This window comes from Chiloscyllium plagiosum, unplaced genomic scaffold (assembly GCF_037043375.1).
Source record: "Chiloscyllium plagiosum isolate Xiang-an unplaced genomic scaffold, Cpla_swu_hap1 HiC_scaffold_51, whole genome shotgun sequence".
Classification (NCBI taxonomy): domain Eukaryota; kingdom Metazoa; phylum Chordata; class Chondrichthyes; order Orectolobiformes; family Hemiscylliidae; genus Chiloscyllium; species Chiloscyllium plagiosum.
In genome coordinates, this window is record NW_028270189.1 from 747,284 (window position 1) to 771,638 (window position 24,355).

Genomic DNA, 24,355 nt, shown 5'->3' on the forward strand with positions numbered 1-24,355 from the left:
TCACACACACACTCACTCACACATATTCACAGTCAGACACACACTCACATTCACAGACGCAAACACAGACACACTCACATACACACAGACACTCACTCTCTCACACACACACTCACTCACAATCACATTCACAGACACACACTCACAATCACTCACCTTCACACACACTCACAGACACTTACACTCACTCACAGACACACACGCACACACATACGATCATTCACACACACACACACACACAGACACTTACAGACACACAAATGCACACATAACATATGCAGATTTATAAATAGATGAACACTTCCACACAGTGACTCAGAAATCCAGACAAAGAGATACGTACATTCAGACACAAACCTACACACTGACTAATACACACACATAGACTTACAGATATAGGCTTGTGCACACACAGAGTAGCACACAATTACACACACGCTCCAGCTCACACACACCTACACCCAGACTAGCACACACATAAACTTACACACAACAGCCAGCGCTCACACACACAGACTCGCACACACACACACACACACACATTGACAGAAACGAAGACACACACACACACCTACAGGGACTAGTGCACACACACGTACAAATACAGAAAAAAAAAACGGGGACACCGAAACACGCAAACACAGACACTCGGGGGTTCGGGACATGGATGCACTGACTGACCCTCAATGGGACTGTTATGGTCATGACCGGGACTCCAGACAAGTCGTACTTCCAGATCTGACAGCGTGTTCCAGTCAACATCGAACGGAGGCTCCGGGGCATCTGGGCAACCAGAAGGAACGGCCCGTCAGGAACACGCAACAAAACACACAGAGAGGACAACACGCAGGCAATGACAGGGACACAGTGCAGAACGCCTGGCACCGCTCACTGTGATATACCCCACACCCCTCACTGTGATATACCCCCCTCCCCTCACTGTGATATACCCCCCCTCCCCTCACTGTGATATACCCCACACCGCTCACTGTGATATACCCCCCTCCCCTCACTGTGATATACCCCCCTCCCCTCACTGTGATATACCCCACACCGCTCACTGTGATATACCCCCCTCCCCTCACTGTGATATACCCCCCTCCCCTCACTGTGATATACCCCACACCCCTCACTGTGATATACCCCACACCCCTCACTGTGATATACCCCACACCCCTCACTGTGATATACCCCACACCGCTCACTGTGATATACCCCCTCCCCTCACAGTGATATACCCCCCTCCCCTCACTGTGATATACCCCCCTCCCCTCACTGTGATATACCCCACACCCCTCACTGTGATATACCCCATACCCCTCACTGTGATATACCCCACACCCCTCACTGTGATATACCCCACACCCCTCACTGTGATATACCCCCCTCCCCTCACTGTGATATACCCCCCTCCCCTCACTGTGATATACCCCACACCCCTCACTGTGATATACCCCACACCCCTCACTGTGATATACCCCACACCCCTCACTGTGATATACCCCACACCCCTCACTGTGATATACCCCACACCGCTCACTGTGATATACCCCCTCCCCTCACTGTGATATACCCCCCTCCCCTCACTGTGATATACCCCCCTCCCCTCACTGTGATATACCCCACACCCCTCACTGTGATATACCCCACACCCCTCACTGTGATATACCCCACACCCCTCACTGTGATATACCCCCCTCCCCTCACTGTGATATACCCCACACCCCTCACTGTGATATACCCCCCTCCCCTCACTGTGATATACCCCACACCCCTCACTGTGATATACCCCACACCCCTCACTGTGATATACCCCATACCCCTCACTGTGATATACCCCACACCCCTCACTGCGATATACCCCCCTCTCCTCACTGTGATATACCCCCCTCCCCTCACTGTGATATACCCCACACCCCTCACTGTGATATACCCCCCTCCCCTCACTGTGATATACCCCACACCCCTCACTGTGATATACCCCACACCCCTCACTGTGATATACCCCACACCCCTCACTGTGATATACCCCCCTCCCCTCACTGTGATATACCCCACACCGCTCACTGTGATATACCCCCCTCCCCTCACTGTGATATACACCCTCCCCTCACTGTGATATACACCCTCCCCTCACTGTGATATACACCCTCCCCTCACTGTGATATACCCCATACCCCTCACTGTGATATACCCCCCTCCCCTCACTGTGATATACCCCCCTCCCCTCACTGTGATATACCCCACACCCCTCACTGTGATATACACCCTCCCCTCACTGTGATATACACCCTCCCCTCACTGTGATATACACCCTCCCCTCACTGTGATATACCCCACACCGCTCACTGTGATAAACCCCCCTCCCCTCACTGTGATATACCCCCCTCCCCTCACTGTGATATACCCCCCTCCCCTCACTGTGATATACCCCACACCCCTCACTGTGATATACACCCTCCCCTCACTGTGATATACACCCTCTCCTCACTGTGATATACCCCCTCCCCTCACTGTGATATACCCCCCTCTCCTCACTGTGATATACCCCCCTCCCCTCACTGTGATATACCCCACACCCCTCACTGTGATATACCCCATACCCCTCACTGTGATATACCCCATACCGCTCACTGTGATATACCCCACACCCCTCACTGTGATATACCCCCTCCCCTCACTGTGATATACCCCACACCGCTCACTGTGATATACCCCACACCCCTCACTGTGATATACCCCACACCCCTCACTGTGATATACCCCACACCCCTCACTGTGATATACCCCCCTCCCCTCACTGTGATATACCCCATACCCCTCACTGTGATATATCCCCCACCCCTCACTGTGATATACCCCATACCCCTCACTGTGATATACCCCACACCCCTCACTGTGATATACCCCACACCCCTCACTGTGATATACCCCCCTCCCCTCACTGTGATATACCCCCTCCCCTCACTGTGATATACCCCATACCCCTCACTGTGATATACCCCACACCCCTCACTGTGATATACCCCACACCGCTCACTGTGATATACCCCATACCCCTCACTGTGATATACCCCATACCCCTCACTGTGATATACCCCACACCGCTCACTGTGATATACCCCATACCCCTCACTGTGATATACCCCACACCCCTCACTGTGATATACACCCCTCCCCTCACTGTGATATACCCCACACCGCTCACTGTGATATACCCCACACCGCTCACTGTGATATACCCCACACCCCTCACTGTGATATACCCCATACCCCTCACTGTGATATACCCCACACCGCTCACTGTGATATACCCCCCTCCCCTCACTGTGATATACACCCTCCCCTCACTGTGATATACCCCACACCCCTCACTGTGATATACCCCCCTCCCCTCACTGAGATATACCCCATACCCCTCACTGTGATATACCCCCCTCCCCTCACTGTGATATACCCCATACCCCTCACTGTGATATACCCCCCTCCCCTCACTGTGATATACCCCACACCCCTCACTGTGATATACCCCCTCCCCTCACTGTGATATACCCCATACCCCTCACTGTGATATACCCCACACCCCTCACTGTGATATACCCCACACCCCTCACTGAGATATACCCCACACCCCTCACTGTGATATACCCCCCTCCCCTCACTGTGATATACCCCATACCCCTCACTGTGATATACCCCACACCCCTCACTGTGATATACCCCATACCCCTCACTGTGATATACCCCACACCGCTCACTGTGATATACCCCCCTCCCCTCACTGTGATATACCCCATACCCCTCACTGTGATATACCCCACACCGCTCACTGTGATATACCCCCCTCCCCTCACTGTGATATACACCCCTCCCCTCACTGTGATATACCCCACACCGCTCACTGTGATATACCCCCCTCCCCTCACTGTGATATACCCCACACCGCTCACTGTGATATACCCCCCTCCCCTCACTGTGATATACCCCACACTGCTCACTGTGATATACCCCCCTCCCCTCACTGTGATATACCCCCCTCCCCTCACTGTGATATACCCCACACCGCTCACTGTGATATACCCCCCTCCCATCACTGTGATATACCCCCCTCCCCTCACTGTGATATACCCCACACCCCTCACTGTGATATACCCCCCTCCCCTCACTGTGATATACCCCACACCCCTCACTGTGATATACCCCCCTCCCCTCACTGTGATATACCCCCCTCCCCTCACTGTGATATACCCCACACCCCTCACTGTGATATACCCCACACCGCTCACTGTGATATACCCCCCTCCCCTCACTGTGATATACCCCCCTCCCCTCACTGTGATATACCCCACACCGCTCACTGTGATATACCCCCCTCCCCTCACTGTGATATACCCCCCTCCCCTCACTGTGATATACCCTCCTCCCCTCACTGTAACACACCGATATACCCCCCTCCCCTCACTGTGATGTAGGCCCCTCCCCTCACTGTGATATACCCCCCCCTCACTGTGATACACCGCACACCCCTCACTGTGATATACCCCACACCCCTCACTATGATATACCGCACACCGCTCACTGTGATATACCCCAAACCCCTCACTGTGATATACCCCCCTCCCCTCACTGTGATATACCCCCCTCCCCTCACTGTGATATACCCCACACCCCTCACTGTGATATACCCCCCTCCACTCACTGTGATATACCCCCCTCCCCTCACTGTGATGTAGGCCCCTCCCCTCACTGTGATATACCCCCCCCTCACTGTGATACACCGCACACCCCTCACTGTGATATACCCCACACCCCTCACTGTGATATACCGCACACCGCTCACTGTGATATACCCCACACCCCTCACTGTGATATACCCCCCTCCCCTCACTGTGATATACCCCCCTCCCCTCACTGTGATATACCCCACACCACTCACTGTGTTATACCCCCCTCCCCTCACTGTGATATACCCCCCACCCCTCACTGTAACACACCGATATACCCCCCTCCCCTCACTGTAACACCCTGATATACCCCACACCCCTCACTGTAACACACTGATATACCCCACGCCCCTCACTGTAACACCCTGATATACCCCACACCCCTCACTGTAACACCCTGATATACCCCACACCCCTCACTGTAACACCCTGAGAAACTCCACACCACTCACTGTAACACACTGATATAACCCACACCCCTCACTGTAACACACTGATATATCCCACTCCTCTCACTGTAACACCCTGATATACCCCACACCCCTCACTGTAACACACTGATATACCCCACACCCCTCACTGTAACACCCTGATATACCCCACACCCCTCACTGTAATACCCTGATATACCCCACACCCCTCACTGTAACACCCTGATATACCCCATACCCCTCACTGTATCACCCTGATATATCCCACACCCCTCACTGTAACACACTGATATACCCCACACCCCTCACTGTAACACCCTGATATACCCCACACCCCTCACTGTAACACCCTGATATACCCCACACCCTTTACTGCAACACACTGATATACCCCACACCCCTCACTGTAACACCCTGATATACCCCACACCCCTCACTGTAACACCCTGATATACCCCACACCCCTCACTGTAACACCCTGATATACCCCACACCCTTTACTGTAACACACTGATATACCCCACACCCCTCACTGTAACACCCTGATATACCCCACACCCCTCACTGTAACACCCTGATATACCCCACACCCCTCACTGTAACACTCTGATATACCCCACATCCCTCACTGTAACACACTGATATACCCCACACCCCTCACTGTGACACACTGATACACCCCACACCCCTCACTGTAACACTGATATACCCCACACCCCTCACTGTAACACCCTGATATACCCCACACCCCTCACTGATACACCCTGATATACCCCACACCCCTCACTGTATCACCCTGATATACCCCACACCCCCACTGTATCACCCTGATATACCCCACACCCCTCACTGTAACACACTGATATACCCCACACCCCTCACTGTAACACACTGATATACCCCACACCCCTCACTGTAACACACTGATATACCCCACACCCCTCACTGTAACACCCTGATATACCCCACACCCCTCACTGTAACACACAGATATACCCCACACCCCTCACTGTAACTCCCTGATATACCCCACACCCCTCACTGTAACACTCTGATATACCCCACACCCCTCACTGTAACACACTGATATACCCCACACCCCTCGCTGTAACACCCTGATATACCCCACACCCCTCACTGTAACACACTGATATACCCCACACCCCTCACTGTAACACCCTGATATACCCCACACCCCTCACTGTAACACACTGATGTACCCCACACCCCTCACTGTAACACCCTGATATACCCCACACCCTTTACTGTAACACACTGATATACCCCACACCCCTCACTGTAACACCCTGATATACCCCACACCCCTCACTGTAACACCCTGATATACCCCACACCCCTCACTGTAACACTCTGATATACCCCACACCCCTCACTGTAACACACTGATATACCCCACACCCCTCACTGTGACACACTGATACACCCCACACCCCTCACTGTAACACTGATATACCCCACACCCCTCACTGTAACACCCTGATATACCCCACACCCCTCACTGATACACCCTGATATACCCCACACCCCTCACTGTATCACCCTGATATACCCCACACCCCCACTGTATCACCCTGATATACCCCACACCCCTCACTGTAACACACTGATATACCCCACACCCCTCACTGTAACACACTGATATACCCCACACCCCTCACTGTAACACACTGATATACCCCACACCCCTCACTGTAACACCCTGATATACCCCACACCCCTCACTGTAACACACTGATATACCCCACACCCCTCACTGTAACACCCTGATATACCCCACACCCCTCACTGTAACACCCTGATATACCCCACACCCCTCACTGTAACACCCTGATATACCCCATACCCCTCACTGTATCACCCTGATATATCCCACACCCCTCACTGTAACACACTGATATACCCCACACCCCTCACTGTAACACCCTGATATACCCCACACCCCTCACTGTAACACCCTGATATACCCCACACCCTTTACTGTAACACACTGATATACCCCACACCCCTCACTGTAACACCCTGATATACCCCACACCCCTCACTGTAACACCCTGATATACCCCACACCCCTCACTGTAACACCCTGATATACCCCACACCCTTTACTGTAACACACTGATATACCCCACACCCCTCACTGTAACACCCTGATATACCCCACACCCCTCACTGTAACACCCTGATATACCCCACACCCCTCACTGTAACACTCTGATATACCCCACACCCCTCACTGTAACACACTGATATACCCCACACCCCTCACTGTGACACACTGATACACCCCACACCCCTCACTGTAACACTGATATACCCCACACCCCTCACTGTAACACCCTGATATACCCCACACCCCTCACTGATACACCCTGATATACCCCACACCCCTCACTGTATCACCCTGATATACCCCACACCCCCACTGTATCACCCTGATATACCCCACACCCCTCACTGTAACACACTGATATACCCCACACCCCTCACTGTAACACACTGATATACCCCACACCCCTCACTGTAACACACTGATATACCCCACACCCCTCACTGTAACACCCTGATATACCCCACACCCCTCACTGTAACACACAGATATACCCCACACCCCTCACTGTAACTCCCTGATATACCCCACACCCCTCACTGTAACACTCTGATATACCCCACACCCCTCACTGTAACACACTGATATACCCCACACCCCTCGCTGTAACACCCTGACATACCCCACACCCCTCACTGTAACACACTGATATACCCCACACCCCTCACTGTAACACCCTGATATACCCCACACCCCTCACTGTAACACACTGATGTACCCCACACCCCTCACTGTAACACCCTGATATACCCCACACCCTTGACTGTAACACACTGATATACCCCACACCCCTCACTGTAACACCCTGACATACCCCACACCCCTCACTGTAACACCCTGATATACCCCACACCCCTCACTGTAACACTCTGATATACCCCACACCCCTCACTGTAACACACTGATATACCCCACACCCCTCACTGTGACACACTGATACACCCCACACCCCTCACTGTAACACTGATATACCCCACACCCCTCACTGTAACACCCTGATATACCCCACACCCCTCACTGATACACCCTGATATACCCCACACCCCTCACTGTATCACCCTGATATACCCCACACCCCCACTGTATCACCCTGATATACCCCACACCCCTCACTGTAACACACTGATATACCCCACACCCCTCACTGTAACACACTGATATACCCCACACCCCTCACTGTAACACACTGATATACCCCACACCCCTCACTGTAACACCCTGATATACCCCACACCCCTCACTGTAACACACTGATATACCCCACACCCCTCACTGTAACACCCTGATATACCCCACACCCCTCACTGTAACACCCTGATATACCCCACACCCCTCACTGTAACACCCTGATATACCCCATACCCCTCACTGTATCACCCTGATATATCCCACACCCCTCACTGTAACACACTGATATACCCCACACCCCTCACTGTAACACCCTGATATACCCCACACCCCTCACTGTAACACCCTGATATACCCCACACCCTTTACTGTAACACACTGATATACCCACACACCCCTCACTGTAACACCCTGATATACCCCACACCCCTCACTGTAACACCCTGATATACCCCACACCCCTCACTGTAACACCCTGATATACCCCACACCCTTTACTGTAACACACTGATATACCCCACACCCCTCACTGTAACACCCTGATATACCCCACACCCCTCACTGTAACACCCTGATATACCCCACACCCCTCACTGTAACACTCTGATATACCCCACACCCCTCACTGTAACACACTGATATACCCCACACCCCTCACTGTGACACACTGATACACCCCACACCCCTCACTGTAACACTGATATACCCCACACCCCTCACTGTAACACCCTGATATACCCCACACCCCTCACTGATACACCCTGATATACCCCACACCCCTCACTGTATCACCCTGATATACCCCACACCCCCACTGTATCACCCTGATATACCCCACACCCCTCACTGTAACACACTGATATACCCCACACCCCTCACTGTAACACACTGATATACCCCACACCCCTCACTGTAACACACTGATATACCCCACACCCCTCACTGTAACACCCTGATATACCCCACACCCCTCACTGTAACACACAGATATACCCCACACCCCTCACTGTAACTCCCTGATATACCCCACACCCCTCACTGTAACACTCTGATATACCCCACACCCCTCACTGTAACACACTGATATACCCCACACCCCTCGCTGTAACACCCTGATATACCCCACACCCCTCACTGTAACACACTGATATACCCCACACCCCTCACTGTAACACCCTGATATACCCCACACCCCTCACTGTAACACACTGATGTACCCCACACCCCTCACTGTAACACCCTGATATACCCCACACCCCTCACTGTAACACCCTGATATACCCCACACCCCTCACTGTAACACACTGATATACCCCACACCCCTCGCTGTAACACCCTGATATACCCCACACCCCTCACTGTAACACACTGATATACCCCACACCCCTCACTGTAACACCCTGATATACCCCACACCCCTCACTGTAACACCCTGATATACCCCACACCCCTCACTGTAACTCCCTGATATACCCCACACCCCTCACTGTAACACCCTGATATACCCCACACCCCTCACTGTAACACCCTGATATACCCCACACCCCTCACTGTAACACCCTGATATACCCCACACCCCTCACTGTAACACCCTGATATACCCCACACCCCTCACTGTGACACACTGATACACCCCACACCCCTCACTGTAACACTGATATACCCCACACCCCTCACTGTAACACCCTGATATACCCCACACCCCTCACTGATACACCCTGATATACCCCACACCCCTCACTGTATCACCCTGATATACCCCACACCCCCACTGTATCACCCTGATATACCCCACACCCCTCACTGTAACACACTGATATACCCCACACCCCTCACTGTAACACACTGATATACCCCACACCCCTCACTGTAACACACTGATATACCCCACACCCCTCACTGTAACACCCTGATATACCCCACACCCCTCACTGTAACACCCTGATATACCCCACACCCCTCACTGTAACACACTGATATACCCCACACCCCTCACTGTAACACACTGGTGTACCCCACACCCCTCACTGTAACACCCTGATATACCCCACACCCCTCACTGTAACACCCTGATATACCCCACACCCCTCACTGTAACACCCTGATATACCCCATACCCCTCACTGTAACACTGATATACCCCACACCCCTCACTGTAACACAGTGATATACCCCACACCCCTCACTGTAACACTGATATACCCCACACCCCTCACTGTAACACCCTGATATACCCCACACCCCTCACTGTAACACACTGATATACCCCACACCCCTCACTGTAACACCCTGATATATCCCACACCCCTCACTGTAACACACTGATATACTCCACACCCCTCACTGTAACACACTGATATACCCCACACCCCTCACTGTATCACACTGACATACCCGACACACCTCACTGTAACACCCTGATATACCCCACACCCCTCATTGTAATACACTGATATACCCCACACCCCTCACTGTAACACCCTGATATAGCCCACACCCCTCACTGTAACACCCTGATATACCCCACACCCCTCACTGTAACACACTGATATACCCCACACCCCTCACTGTAACACACTGATATACCCCACACCCCTCACTGTAACACCCTGATATATCCCACACCCCTCACTGTAACACACTGATATACCCCACACCCCTCACTGTATCACACTGACATACCCGACACACCTCACTGTAACACACTGATATACACCACACCCCTCATTGTAACACCCTGATATACCCCACACCCCTCACTGTAACACCCTGATATACCCCACACCCCTCACTGTAACACACTGATATACCCCACACCCCTCACTGTAACACACTGATATACCCCACACCCCTCACTGTAACACCCTGATATACCCCACACCCCTCACTGTAACACACTGATATACCCCACACCCCTCACTGTAACACACTGATATACCCCACACCCCTCACTGTAACACCCTGATATACCCCACACCCCTCACTGTAACACTCTGATATACCCCACGCCCCTCACTGTAACTCCCTGATATACCCCACACCCCTCACTGTAACACTCTGATATACCCCACGCCCCTCACTGTAACTCCCTGATATACCCCACACCCCTCACTGTAACACACTGATATACCCCACACCCCTCACTGTAACACCCTGATATACCCCACACCCCTCACTGTAACACACAGATATACCCCACACCCCTAACTGTAACACACTGATATACCCCGCACCCCTCACTGTAACACCCTGATATACCCCACACCCCTCACTGTAACACCCTGATATACCCCACACCCCTCACTGTAACACACAGATATACCCCACACCCCTAACTGTAACACACTGATATACCCCACACCCCTCACTGTAACACCCTGATATACCCCACACCCCTCACTGTATCACCCTGATATACCCCACACCCCTCACTGTAACACCCTGATGTACCCCACACCCCTCACTGTAACACCCTGATATACCCCACACCCCTCACTGTAACACACTGATATACCCCACACCCCTCACTGTAACACTGATATACCCCACACCCCTCACTGTAACACACTGATATACCCCACACCCCTCACTGTAACACACTGATATACCCCACACCCCTCACTGTAACACACTGATATACCCCACACCCCTCACTGTAACACCCTGATATACCCCACACCCCTCACTGTAACACACTGATATACCCCACACCCCTCACTGTAACACCCTGATATACCCCACACCCCTCACTGTAACACACTGATATACCCCGCACCCCTCACTGTAACACCCTGATATACCCCACACCCCTCGCTGTAACACAGTGATATACCCCACACCCCTCACTGTAACACCCTGATATACCCCACACCCCTCGCTGTAACACAGTGATATACCCCACACCCCTCACTGTAACACAGTGATATACCCCACACCCCTCACTGTAACACACTGATATACCCCACACCCCTCACTGTAACACAGTGATATACCCCACACCCCTCACTGTAACACAGTGATATACCCCACACCCCTCACTGTAACACACTGATATACCCCACACCCCTCACTGTAACACACTGATATACCCCACACCCCTCACTGTAACACTGATATACCCCACACCCCTCACTGTAACACCCTGATATACCCCACACCCCTCACTGTAACACACTGATATACCCCACACCCCTCACTGTAACACTGATATACCCCACACCCCTCACTGTAACACAGTGATGCTGTGTAGGTGACAGAGCTAGGGAGGGGGTGGAGGGGCTGGAGGAGGTGACACCGATCGGGCTCTGACATTGTGCTGGGAGTGGGTCAGGACACTGGGTGATGGGGAGAGTTGTGGGATTGGGGCTGGGGTTGGATACTCACGTACCGACCACGATGAGCTGAGCTCTCGCTCTGACAGTGTCCAGCGTAGTCTTGGCAATACATGTGTAACTGCCTTCATCCTCAAACTCCACCTGCTTGATCTTCAAATGGTCCTCCCAGATGTGATACCTGTTCACAGAGACCGGGGTGAGGGGAAGGAGAGGGAGAGAGCGAAACCAGCCCCTCCTCCAGCCCCTAAACCCCCTCCCTATCTTTGTCCTCTCCTCAACACCCTGCACCCCCTCCCTATCCCCGTCCCCTCCTCCAGCCCCTAAACCCCCTCCCTATCCCCGTCCCCTCCGCCAGCCCCCTACACCCCCTCCCTATCTCCGTCCCCTCCTCCAGCCCCTACACCCCCTCCCTATCCCCGTCCCCTCCTCCAGCCCCTACACCCCCTCCCTATCTCCGCCCCCTCCTCCAGCCCCTAAACCCCCTCCCTATCTTTGTCCTATCCTCAACACCCTGCACCCCCTCCCTATCCCCGTCCCCTCCGCCAGCCCCTACACCCCCTCCCTATCTCTGTCCCCTCCTCCAGCCCCTACACCCCCTCCCTATCCCCTTCCCCTCCTCCAGCCCCTACACCCCCTCCCTATCTTCGCCCCCTCCTCCAGCCCCTACACCCCCTCCCTAACTCCGCACCCTCCTCCAGCCCCTACACCCCCTCCCTATCTCCGCACTGTCCTCCAGCCCCTACACCCCCTCCCTATCTCCGTCACATCCTCCAGCCCCTACACCCATTCCCCTCCTCCAGCCCCTACACCCCCTCCCTATCTCCGTCCCCTCCTCCAGCCCCCGACACCCCCTCCCTATCCCCGTCCCCTCCTCCAGCCCCTACACCCCCTCCCTATCCACGTCCCCTCCCTATCCCCGTCCCCTCCTCCAGCCCCTACACCCCCTCCCTATCCCCGTCCCCTCCTCCAGCCCCCTACACCTCCTCCCTATCCCCGCCCCCTTCTCCAGCCCCTACACCCCCTCCCTATCTCCGTCCCCTCCTCCAGCCCCTACACCCCCTCCCTATCTCTGTCCCCTCCTCCATACGCTACACCTCCTCCCTATCCCCGCCCCCTCCTCCAGCCCCTACACCCCCTCCCTATCTCCGTCCCCTCCTCCAGCCCCTACACCCCCTCCCTATCTCTGTCCCCTCCTCCATACGCTACACCCCCTCCCTATCTCCGTCCCCTCCTCCAGCCCCTACACCCCCTCCCTATCTCTGTCCCCTCCTCCAGACCCTACACCTCCTCCCTATCTCCATCCCCTCCTCCAGCCCCTACACCCCCTCCCTATCTCCGTCCCATCCTCCAGCCCGTACGCCCCCTCCCCTCCTCCAGCCCCTAGACCCCCTCCCTATCTCCATCCCCTCCTCCAGCCCCTACACCCCCTCCCTATCCCCGTCCCCTCCTCCAGCCCCTACACCCCCTCCCTATCCCCGTCCCCTCCTCCAGCCCCCTACACCTCCTCCCTATCCCCGCCCCCTCCTCCAGCCCCTACACCCCCTCACTATCTCTGTCCCCTCCTCCAGACGCTACACCCCCTCCCTATCCCCATCCCCTCCTCCAGCCCCTACACCCCCTCCCTATCTCCGTCCCCTCCTCCAGCCCCTACACCCCCTCCCTATCTCTGTCCCTTCCTACAGCCCCCTGCACCCCCACCGTATCCCCGTCACTTCCACCAGCCCCTACACCCCCTCCCTATCCCCGTCCCCTCCTGCAGCCCCTACACCCCCTCCCTATCCCCGCCCCCTCCTCCAGCCCCTACACCCCCTCACTATCTCTGTCCCCTCCTCCAGACGCTACACCCCCTCCCTATCCCCATCCCCTCCTCCAGCCCCTACACCCCCTCCCTATCTCCGTCCCCTCCTCCAGCCCCTACACCCCCTCCCTATCTCCGTCCCCTCCTCCAGCCCCTACACCCCCTCCCTATCTCCGTCCCCTCCTCCAGCCCCTACACCCCCTCCCTATCTCCGTCCCCTCCTCCAGCTCCTACACCCTCTCCCTATCCCCGTCCCCTCCTCCAGCCCCTACACCCCCTCCCTATCCCCGTCCCCTCCTCCAGCCCCTACACCCCCTCCCTATCCCCATCCCCTCCTCCAGCCCCTACACCCCCTCCCTATCCCCGTCCCCTCCTCCAGCCCCTACACCCCCTCCCTATCCCCGTCCCCTCCTCCAGCCCCTACACCCCCTCCCTATCTCCGTCCCCTCCTCCAGCCCCTACACCCCCTCCCTATCTCCGTCCCCTCCTCCAGCCCCCGACACCCCCTGCCTATCACCGTCCCCTCCTCCAGCCCCTACACCCCCTCCCTATCTCCGTCCCCTCCTCCAGCCCCCGACACCCCCTGCCTATCTCCGTCCCCTCCTCCAGCCCCTACACCCCCTTCATATCCCCGTCCCCTCACTATACCCGTCCCCTCCTCCAGCCCCTACACCCCCTCCCTATCCCCGTCCCCTCCTCCAGCCCCTACACCCCCTCCCTATCTCTGTCACTTCCTCCAGCCCCCTACACCTCCTCCCTATCCCCGTCCCCTCCTCCAGCCCCTACACCCCCTCCCTATCCCCGTCCCCTCCTCCAGCCCCTACACCCCCTCCCTATCTCCGTCCCCTCCTCCACCCCCTACACCCCCTCCCTATCTCTGTCACTTCCTCCAGCCCCCTACACCTCCTCCCTATCCCCGTCCCCTCCACCAGCCCCTACACCCCCTCCCTATCCCCGTCCCCTCCTCCAGCCCCTAAACCCCCTCCCTATCTCCGTCCCCTCCTCCAGCCCCTACACCTCCTCCCTATCTCCGTCCCCTCCACCAACCCCTACACCCCCTCCCTATCTCCGTCCCCTCCACCAGCCCCTACACCCCCTCCCTATCTCCGTCCCCTCCACCAGCCCCGACATCCCTCCCTATCTCCGTCCCCTCCTCCAGCCCCCTACACCCCCTCCCTATCTCCGTCCCCTCCTCCAGCCCCTACACCCTCTCCCTATCTCCATCCCATCCTCCAGCCCCTACACCCCCTCCCTATCTCCGTCCCCTCCACCAGCCCCGACATCCCTCCCTATCTCCGTCCCCTCCTCCAGCCCCCTACACCCCCTCCCTATCTCCGTCCCCTCCACCAGCCCCTACACCCCCTCCCTATCTCCGTCCCCTCCACCAGCCCCGACATCCCTCCCTATCTCCGTCCCCTCCTCCAGCCCCCTACACCCCCTCCCTATCTCCGTCCCCTCCTCCAGCCCCTACACCCCCTCCCTATCTCCATCCCCTCCTCCAGCCCCTACACCCCCTCCCTATCTCCATCCCCTCCTCCAGCCCCTACACCCCCTCCCTATCCCCGTCCCCTCCTCCAGCCCCTACACCCCCTCCCTATCCCCGTCCCCTCCTCCAGCCCCTACACCCCCTCCCTATCTCCGTCCCCTCCTCCAGCCCCTACACCCCCTCCCTATCCCCGTCCCCTCCTCCAGCCCCTACACCCCCTCCCTATCTCCGTCCCCTCCTCCAGCCCCTACACCCCCTCCCTATTCCTGTCCCCTCCTCCAGCCCCGACACCCCCTCCCTATCTCCATCCCATCCTCCAGCCCCTACACCCCCTCCCTATTTCCATCCCATCCTCCAGCCCCTACACCCCCTCCCTATTCCTGTCCCCTCCTCCAGCCCCTACACCCCCTCCCTATTCCTGTCCCCTCCTCCAGCCCCTACACCCCTTCCCTATCTCCGTCCCCTCCTCCAGCCCCTACACCCCCTCCCTATTCCTGTCCCCTCCTCCAGCCCCTACACCCCCTCCCTATTCCTGTCCCCTCCTCCAGCCCCTACACCCCTTCCCTATCTCCGTCCCCTCCTCCAGCCCCTACACCCCTTCCCTATCTCCATCCCCTCCTCCAGCCCCTCCACCCCCTCCAGCCCCTACACCCCCTCCCTATCCCCGTCCCCTCCTCCAGCCCCTAAACCCCCTCCCTATCTCCGTCCTCTCCTCCAGCCCCTAAACCCCCTCCCTATCTCCGTCCTCTCCTCCAGCCCGTACACCCCCTCCCTATCTCTGTCCCCTCCTCCAGCCCCGACACCCCCTCCCTATCTGTCACCTCCTCCAGTCCCCAAAGGGTAACATCCTGGTAAATGTCTCCCAGGCCCCAAAGGGTAACATCCTGGTAAATCTCTCCCAGTCCCCAAAGGGTAACATCCTGGTAAATCTCTCCCAGCCCCCAAAGGGTAACATCCTGGTAAATCTCTCCCAGCCCCCAAAGGGTAACATCCTGGTAAATCTCTCCCAGCCCCCAAAGGGGAACATCCTGGTAAATCTCTCCCGGTCCCCAAAGGGTAACATCCTGGTAAATCTCTCCCGGTCCCCAAAGGGTAACATCCTGGTAAATCTCTCCCAGTCCCCAAAGGGTAACATCCTGGTAAATCTCTCCCAGTCCCCAAAGGGTAACATCCGGGTAAATCTCTCCCAGTCCCCAAAGGGTAACATCCTGGTAAATCTCTCCCGGCCCCCAAAGGGTAACATCCTGGTAAATCTCTCCCAGTCCCCAAAGGGTAACATCCTGGTATATCTCTCCCAGTCCCCAAAGGGTAACATCCTGGTAAATCTCTCCCAGCCCCAAAGGGTAACATCCTGGTAAATCTCTCCCAGTCCCCAAAGGGTAACATCCTGGTAAATCTCTCCCAGTCCCCAAAGGGTAACATCCTGGTAAATCTCTCCCAGTCCCCAAAGGGTAACATCCTGGTAAATCTCTCCCAGTCCCCAAAGGGTAACATCCTGGTAAATCTCTCCCAGTCCCCAAAGGGTAACGTCCTGGAAAATCTCTCCCAGTCCCCAAAGGGTAACATCCTGGTAAATCTCTCCCAGTCCCCAAAGGGTAACAATCTGGTAAATTTCTCCCAGTCCCCAAAGGGTAACATCCTGGTAAATCTCTCCCAGTCCCCAAAGGGTAACATCCCGGTAAATCTCTCCCAGTCCCCAAAGGGTAACATCCCGGTAAATATCTCCCAGTCCCCAAAGGGAAACATCCCGGTAAATCTCTCCCAGTCCCCAAAGGGTAACATCCTGGTAAATCTCTCCCAGTCCCCAAAGGGTAACATCCTGGTAAATCTCTCCCAGTCCCCAAAGGTAACATCCTGGTAAATCTCTCCCAACCCCGAAAGGGTAACATCCTGGTAAATCTCTCCCAACCCCAAAGATAACATCCTGGTAAATCTCTCCCAGTCCCCAAAGGGTAACATCCTGGTAAATCTCTCCCAGTCCCCAAAGGGTAACATCCTGGTAAATGTCTCCCAGTCCCCAAAGGGTAACATCCTGGTAAATCTCTCCCAGTCCCCAAAGGGTAACATCCTGGTAAATCTCTCCCAGTCCCCAAAGGGTAACATCCTGGTAAATCCCTCGCAGTCCCCAAAGGGTAACATCCTGGTAAATCTCTCCCAGCCCCCAAAGGGTAACATCCTGGTAAATCTCACCCAGCCCCCAAAGGGTAACATCCTGGTAATTCCCTCGCAGTCCCCAAAGGGTAACATCCTGGTAAATCTCTCCCAGCCCCCAAAGGGTAACATCCTGGTAAATCTCTCCCAGTCCCCAAAGGGTAACATCCTGGTAAATCTCTCCCAGTCCCCAAAGGGTAACATCCTGGTAAATCTCTCCCGGCCCCCAAAGGGTAACATCCTGGTAAATCTCTCCCAGTCCCCAAAGGGTAACATCCTGGTAAATCTCTCCCAGTCCCCAAAGGGTAACATCCTGGTAAATCTCTCCCAGTCCCCAAAGGGTAACATCCTGGTAAATGTCTCCCAGTCCCCAAAGGGTAACATCCTGATAAATCTCTCCCAGCCCCCAAAGGTTAACATCCTGGTAAATCTCTCCCAGCCCCCAAAGGGTAACATCCTGGTAAATCCCTCGCAGTCCCCAAAGGGTAACATCCTGGAAAATCTCTCCCTGTCCCAAAGGGTAACATCCTGGTAAATCCCATCTGCCCCCAAAGGGTAACATCCTGGTAAATCTCTCCCAACCCCGAAAGGGTAACATCCTGGTAAATCTCTCCCAACCCCAAAGGGTAACATCCTGGTAAATCTCTCCCAGTCCCCAAAGGATAACATCCTGGTAAATCTCTCCCAACCCCCAAAGGGTAACATCCTGGTAAATCTCTCCCAGCCCCCAAAGGGTAACATCCTGGTAAATCTCCCCCAGTCCCCAAAGGGTAACATCCTGGTAAATCTCTCCCGGTCCCCAAAGGGTAACATCCTGGTAAATCTCTCCCAGTCCCCAAAGGGTAACATCCTGGTAAATCTCTCCCAGCCCCCAAAGGGTAACATCCTGGTAAATCTCTCCCAGCCCCCAAAGGGTAACATCCTGGTAAATCTCTCCCAGTCCCCAAAGGGTAACATCCTGGTAAATCTCTCCCAGTCCCCAAAGGGTAACATCCTGGTAAATCTCTCCCAGTCCCCAAAGGGTAACATCCTGGTAAATCTCTCCCAGTCCCCAAAGGGTAACATCCTGGTAAATCTCTCCCAGTCCCCAAAGGGTAACATCCTGGTAAATCTCTCCCAGTCCCCAAAGGGTAACATCCTGGTAAATCTCTCCCAGCCCCCAAAGGCTAACATCCTGGTAAATCTCTCCCAGCCCCAAAGGGTAACATCCTGGTAAATCTCTCCCAGCCCCCAAAGGGTAACATCCCGGTAAATCTCTCCCAGTCCCCAAAGGGTAACATCCTGGTAAATGTCTCCCAGTCCCCAAAGGCTAACATCCTGGTAAATCTCTCCCAGCCCCAAAGGGTAACATCCTGGTAAATCTCTCCCAGCCCCCAAAGGGTAACATCCCGGTAAATCTCTCCCAGTCCCCAAAGGGTAACATCCTGGTAAATCTCTCCCAGTCCCCAAAGGGTAACATCCTGGTAAATCTCTCCCAGTCCCCAAAGGGTAACATCCTGGTAAATCTCTCCCATCCCCCAAAGGGTAACATCCTGGTAAATCTCTCCCAACCCCAAAGGGTAACATCCTGGTAAATCTCTCCCAGCCCCAAAGGGTAACATCCCGGTAAATCTCTCCCAGTGCCCAAAGGGTAACATCCTGGTAAATCTCTCCCATCCCCCAAAGGGTAACATCCTGGTAAATCTCTCCCAACCCCAAAGGGTAACATCCTGGTAAATCTCTCCCAGTCCCCAAAGGGTAACATCCTGGTAAATCTCTCCCAGCCCCCAAAGGGTAACATCCTGGTAAATCTCTCCCAGCCCCCAAAGGGTAACATCCTGGTAAATCTCTCCCAGCCCCAAAGGGTAACATCCCGGTAAATCTCTCCCAGCCCCCAAAGGGGAACATCCTGGTAAATCTCTCCCGGTCCCCAAAGGGTAACATCCTGGTAAATCTCTCCCAGTCCCCAAAGGGTAACATCCTGGTAAATCTCTCCCAGTCCCCAAAGGGTAACATCCTGGTAAATCTCTCCCAGTCCCCAAAGGGTAACATCCGGGTAAATCTCTCCCAGTCCCCAAAGGGTAACATCCTGGTAAATCTCTCCCGGCCCCCAAAGGGTAACATCCTGGTAAATCTCTCCCAGTCCCCAAAGGGTAACATCCTGGTATATCTCTCCCAGTCCCCAAAGGGTAACATCCTGGTAAATCTCTCCCAGCCCCAAAGGGTAACATCCTGGTAAATCTCTCCCAGTCCCCAAAGGGTAACATCCTGGTAAATCTCTCCCAGTCCCCAAAGGGTAACATCCTGGTAAATCTCTCCCAGTCCCCAAAGGGTAACATCCTGGTAAATCTCTCCCAGTCCCCAAAGGGTAACATCCTGGTAAATCTCTCCCAGTCCCCAAAGGGTAACGTCCTGGAAAATCTCTCCCAGTCCCCAAAGGGTAACATCCTGGTAAATCTCTCCCAGTCCCCAAAGGGTAACAATCTGGTAAATTTCTCCCAGTCCCCAAAGGGTAACATCCTGGTAAATCTCTCTCAGTCCCCAAAGGGTAACATCCCGGTAAATCTCTCCCAGTCCCCAAAGGGTAACATCCCGGTAAATATCTCCCAGTCCCCAAAGGGAAACATCCCGGTAAATCTCTCCCAGTCCCCAAAGGGTAACATCCTGGTAAATCTCTCCCAGTCCCCAAAGGGTAACATCCTGGTAAATCTCTCCCAGTCCCCAAAGGTAACATCCTGGTAAATCTCTCCCAACCCCGAAAGGGTAACATCCTGGTAAATCTCTCCCAACCCCAAAGATAACATCCTGGTAAATCTCTCCCAGTCCCCAAAGGGTAACATCCTGGTAAATCTCTCCCAGTCCCCAAAGGGTAACATCCTGGTAAATGTCTCCCAGTCCCCAAAGGGTAACATCCTGGTAAATCTCTCCCAGTCCCCAAAGGGTAACATCCTGGTAAATCTCTCCCAGTCCCCAAAGGGTAACATCCTGGTAAATCCCTCGCAGTCCCCAAAGGGTAACATCCTGGTAAATCTCTCCCAGCCCCCAAAGGGTAACATCCTGGTAAATCTCACCCAGCCCCCAAAGGGTAACATCCTGGTAATTCCCTCGCAGTCCCCAAAGGGTAACATCCTGGTAAATCTCTCCCAGCCCCCAAAGGGTAACATCCTGGTAAATCTCTCCCAGTCCCCAAAGGGTAACATCCTGGTAAATCTCTCCCAGTCCCCAAAGGGTAACATCCTGGTAAATCTCTCCCGGCCCCCAAAGGGTAACATCCTGGTAAATCTCTCCCAGTCCCCAAAGGGTAACATCCTGGTAAATGTCTCCCAGTCCCCAAAGGGTAACATCCTGATAAATCTCTCCCAGCCCCCAAAGGTTAACATCCTGGTAAATCTCTCCCAGCCCCCAAAGGGTAACATCCTGGTAAATCCCTCGCAGTCCCCAAAGGGTAACATCCTGGAAAATCTCTCCCTGTCCCAAAGGGTAACATCCTGGTAAATCCCATCTGCCCCCAAAGGGTAACATCCTGGTAAATCTCTCCCAACCCCGAAAGGGTAACATCCTGGTAAATCTCTCCCAACCCCAAAGGGTAACATCCTGGTAAATCTCTCCCAGTCCCCAAAGGATAACATCCTGGTAAATCTCTCCCAACCCCCAAAGGGTAACATCCTGGTAAATCTCTCCCAGCCCCCAAAGGGTAACATCCTGGTAAATCTCCCCCAGTCCCCAAAGGGTAACATCCTGGTAAATCTCTCCCGGTCCCCAAAGGGTAACATCCTGGTAAATCTCTCCCAGTCCCCAAAGGGTAACATCCTGGTAAATCTCTCCCAGCCCCCAAAGGGTAACATCCTGGTAAATCTCTCCCAGCCCCCAAAGGGTAACATCCTGGTAAATCTCTCCCAGTCCCCAAAGGGTAACATCCTGGTAAATCTCTCCCAGTCCCCAAAGGGTAACATCCTGGTAAATCTCTCCCAGTCCCCAAAGGGTAACATCCTGGTAAATCTCTCCCAGTCCCCAAAGGGTAACATCCTGGTAAATCTCTCCCAGTCCCCAAAGGGTAACATCCTGGTAAATCTCTCCCAGTCCCCAAAGGGTAACATCCTGGTAAATCTCTCCCAGCCCCCAAAGGCTAACATCCTGGTAAATCTCTCCCAGCCCCAAAGGGTAACATCCTGGTAAATCTCTCCCAGCCCCCAAAGGGTAACATCCTGGTAAATCTCTCCCAGTCCCCAAAGGGTAACATCCTGGTAAATGTCTCCCAGTCCCCAAAGGCTAACATCCTGGTAAATCTCTCCCAGCCCCAAAGGGTAACATCCTGGTAAATCTCTCCCAGCCCCCAAAGGGTAACATCCCGGTAAATCTCTCCCAGTCCCCAAAGGGTAACATCCTGGTAAATCTCTCCCAGTCCCCAAAGGGTAACATCCTGGTAAATCTCTCCCAGTCCCCAAAGGGTAACATCCTGGTAAATCTCTCCCATCCCCCAAAGGGTAACATCCTGGTAAATCTCTCCCAACCCCAAAGGGTAACATCCTGGTAAATCTCTCCCAGCCCCAAAGGGTAACATCCTGGTAAATCTCTCCCAGCCCCCAAAGGGTAACATCCTGGTAAATCTCTCCCAGCCCCCAAAGGGTAACATCCTGGTAAATCTCTCCCAGCCCCAAAGGGTAACATCCTGGTAAATCTCTCCCAGCCCCCAAAGGGTAACATCCCGGTAAATCTCTCCCAGTCCCCAAAGGGTAACATCCTGGTAAATCTCTCCCAGTCCCCAAAGGGTAACATCCTGGTAAATCTCTCCCAGTCCCCAAAGGGTAACATCCTGGTAAATCTCTCCCATCCCCCAAAGGGTAACATCCTGGTAAATCTCTCCCAGTCCCCAAAGGGTAACATCCTGGTAAATCTCTCCCAGTCCCCAAAGGGTAACATCCTGGTAAATCTCTCCCAGCCCCCAAAGGGTAACATCCTGGTAAATCTCTCCCAGCCCCCAAAGGGTAACATCCTGGTAAATCTCTCCCAGTCCCCAAAGGGTAACATCCTGGTAAATCTCTCCCAGCCCCCAAAGGGTAACATCCTGGTAAATCTCTCCCAGCCCCCAAAGGGTAACATCCTGGTAAATCTCTCACAGTCCCCAAAGGGTAACATCCTGGTAAATCTCTCCCGGTCCCCAAAGGGTAACATCCTGGTAAATCTCTCCCAGTCCCCAAAGGGTAACATCCTGGTAAATCTCTCCCAGCCCCCAAAGGGTAACATCCTGGTAAATCTCTCCCAGCCCCCAAAGGGTAACATCCTGGTAAATTTCTCCCAGTCCCCAAAGGGTAACATCCTGGTAAATCTCTCCCAGTCCCCAAAGGGTAACATCCCGGTAAATCTCTCCCAACCCCAAAGGGTAACATCCTGGTACATCTCCTCTGCCCCCTCTCCAGTGCTATGTCACCTCTCCCACCAAGTGGAATCCTGAACTGTGCACTGTAATCATCTTGTGTCATTATAATGACATTATAAACAAGGCCCAGGTTTTATTGCCCCATCCCTAGTTGCCCCTTGAGAGGGTGGGTGGTGAGCTGCCTTCTTGAACTGATGTGGGTTGGCACCCCCACAACGCCCTCAGGGAGGGATTCCCAGGATCCTGACCCAGTGGCAGCGAAGGGATGGCTGATACATTTCCAAATCCGGATGGTGAGTGGCTTGGAGGGGAACTTGTAGGGAGTGATGTTCCCATGTTTCTGCTGCCCCCTTGTCCTTCCAGATGGAAGTGGGCGTGGGTTTGGAAGGAGCTGCCTGAGGATGAGTTACTGCAGTGCGTCTTGTAGATGGTACTCACCGCTGCTCCTGAGTGTCAGTGAGGGAGGGAGGGGACGTTTGTGGATGTGGTGCCCATCGAGTGAGGGGCTGCTCTGTCCCTGGACGGTGTCGAGCTTCTCGAGTGTTGTCGGAGCTGCCTCTGTCCAGGGCGAGTATTCCCTCCCCCTCCCTGACTCGTGCCTTTGGGGGGGGAAGAGTCAGGAGGGGAGTTACTCGCTGCAGGATTCCCAGCCTCTGACCCGATGGTGGGAGAGTCAGGAGGGGAGTTACTCGCTGCAGGATTCCCAGCCTCTGACCCGATGGGGGGAGAGTCAGGAGGGGAGTTACTCGCTGCAGGATTCCCAGCCTCTGACCCGATGGGGGGAGAGAGTCAGGAGGGGAGTTACTCGCTGCAGGATTC

The 24,355-nt window shown here is 54.7% G+C and overlaps 1 protein-coding gene across 1 annotated transcript in view; it reads right to left on the bottom strand.

Annotated features, from left to right (window-relative positions):
• Positions 1-565: 565 nt before the first annotated feature.
• Positions 566-24,355, bottom strand: part of LOC148134931 (neural cell adhesion molecule L1-like) — a 101,588-nt gene continuing 77,798 nt past the window's right edge. The window contains exons 12-13 of the mRNA XM_087985250.1: positions 12,799-12,923; positions 566-783 (exon numbers count right to left, since the gene is read on the bottom strand). Coding sequence (XP_087841376.1) covers positions 581-783; positions 12,799-12,923 — 328 coding nt within the window. The 3' untranslated portion in view covers positions 566-580. The remainder of the gene's footprint in view (positions 784-12,798; positions 12,924-24,355) is intronic.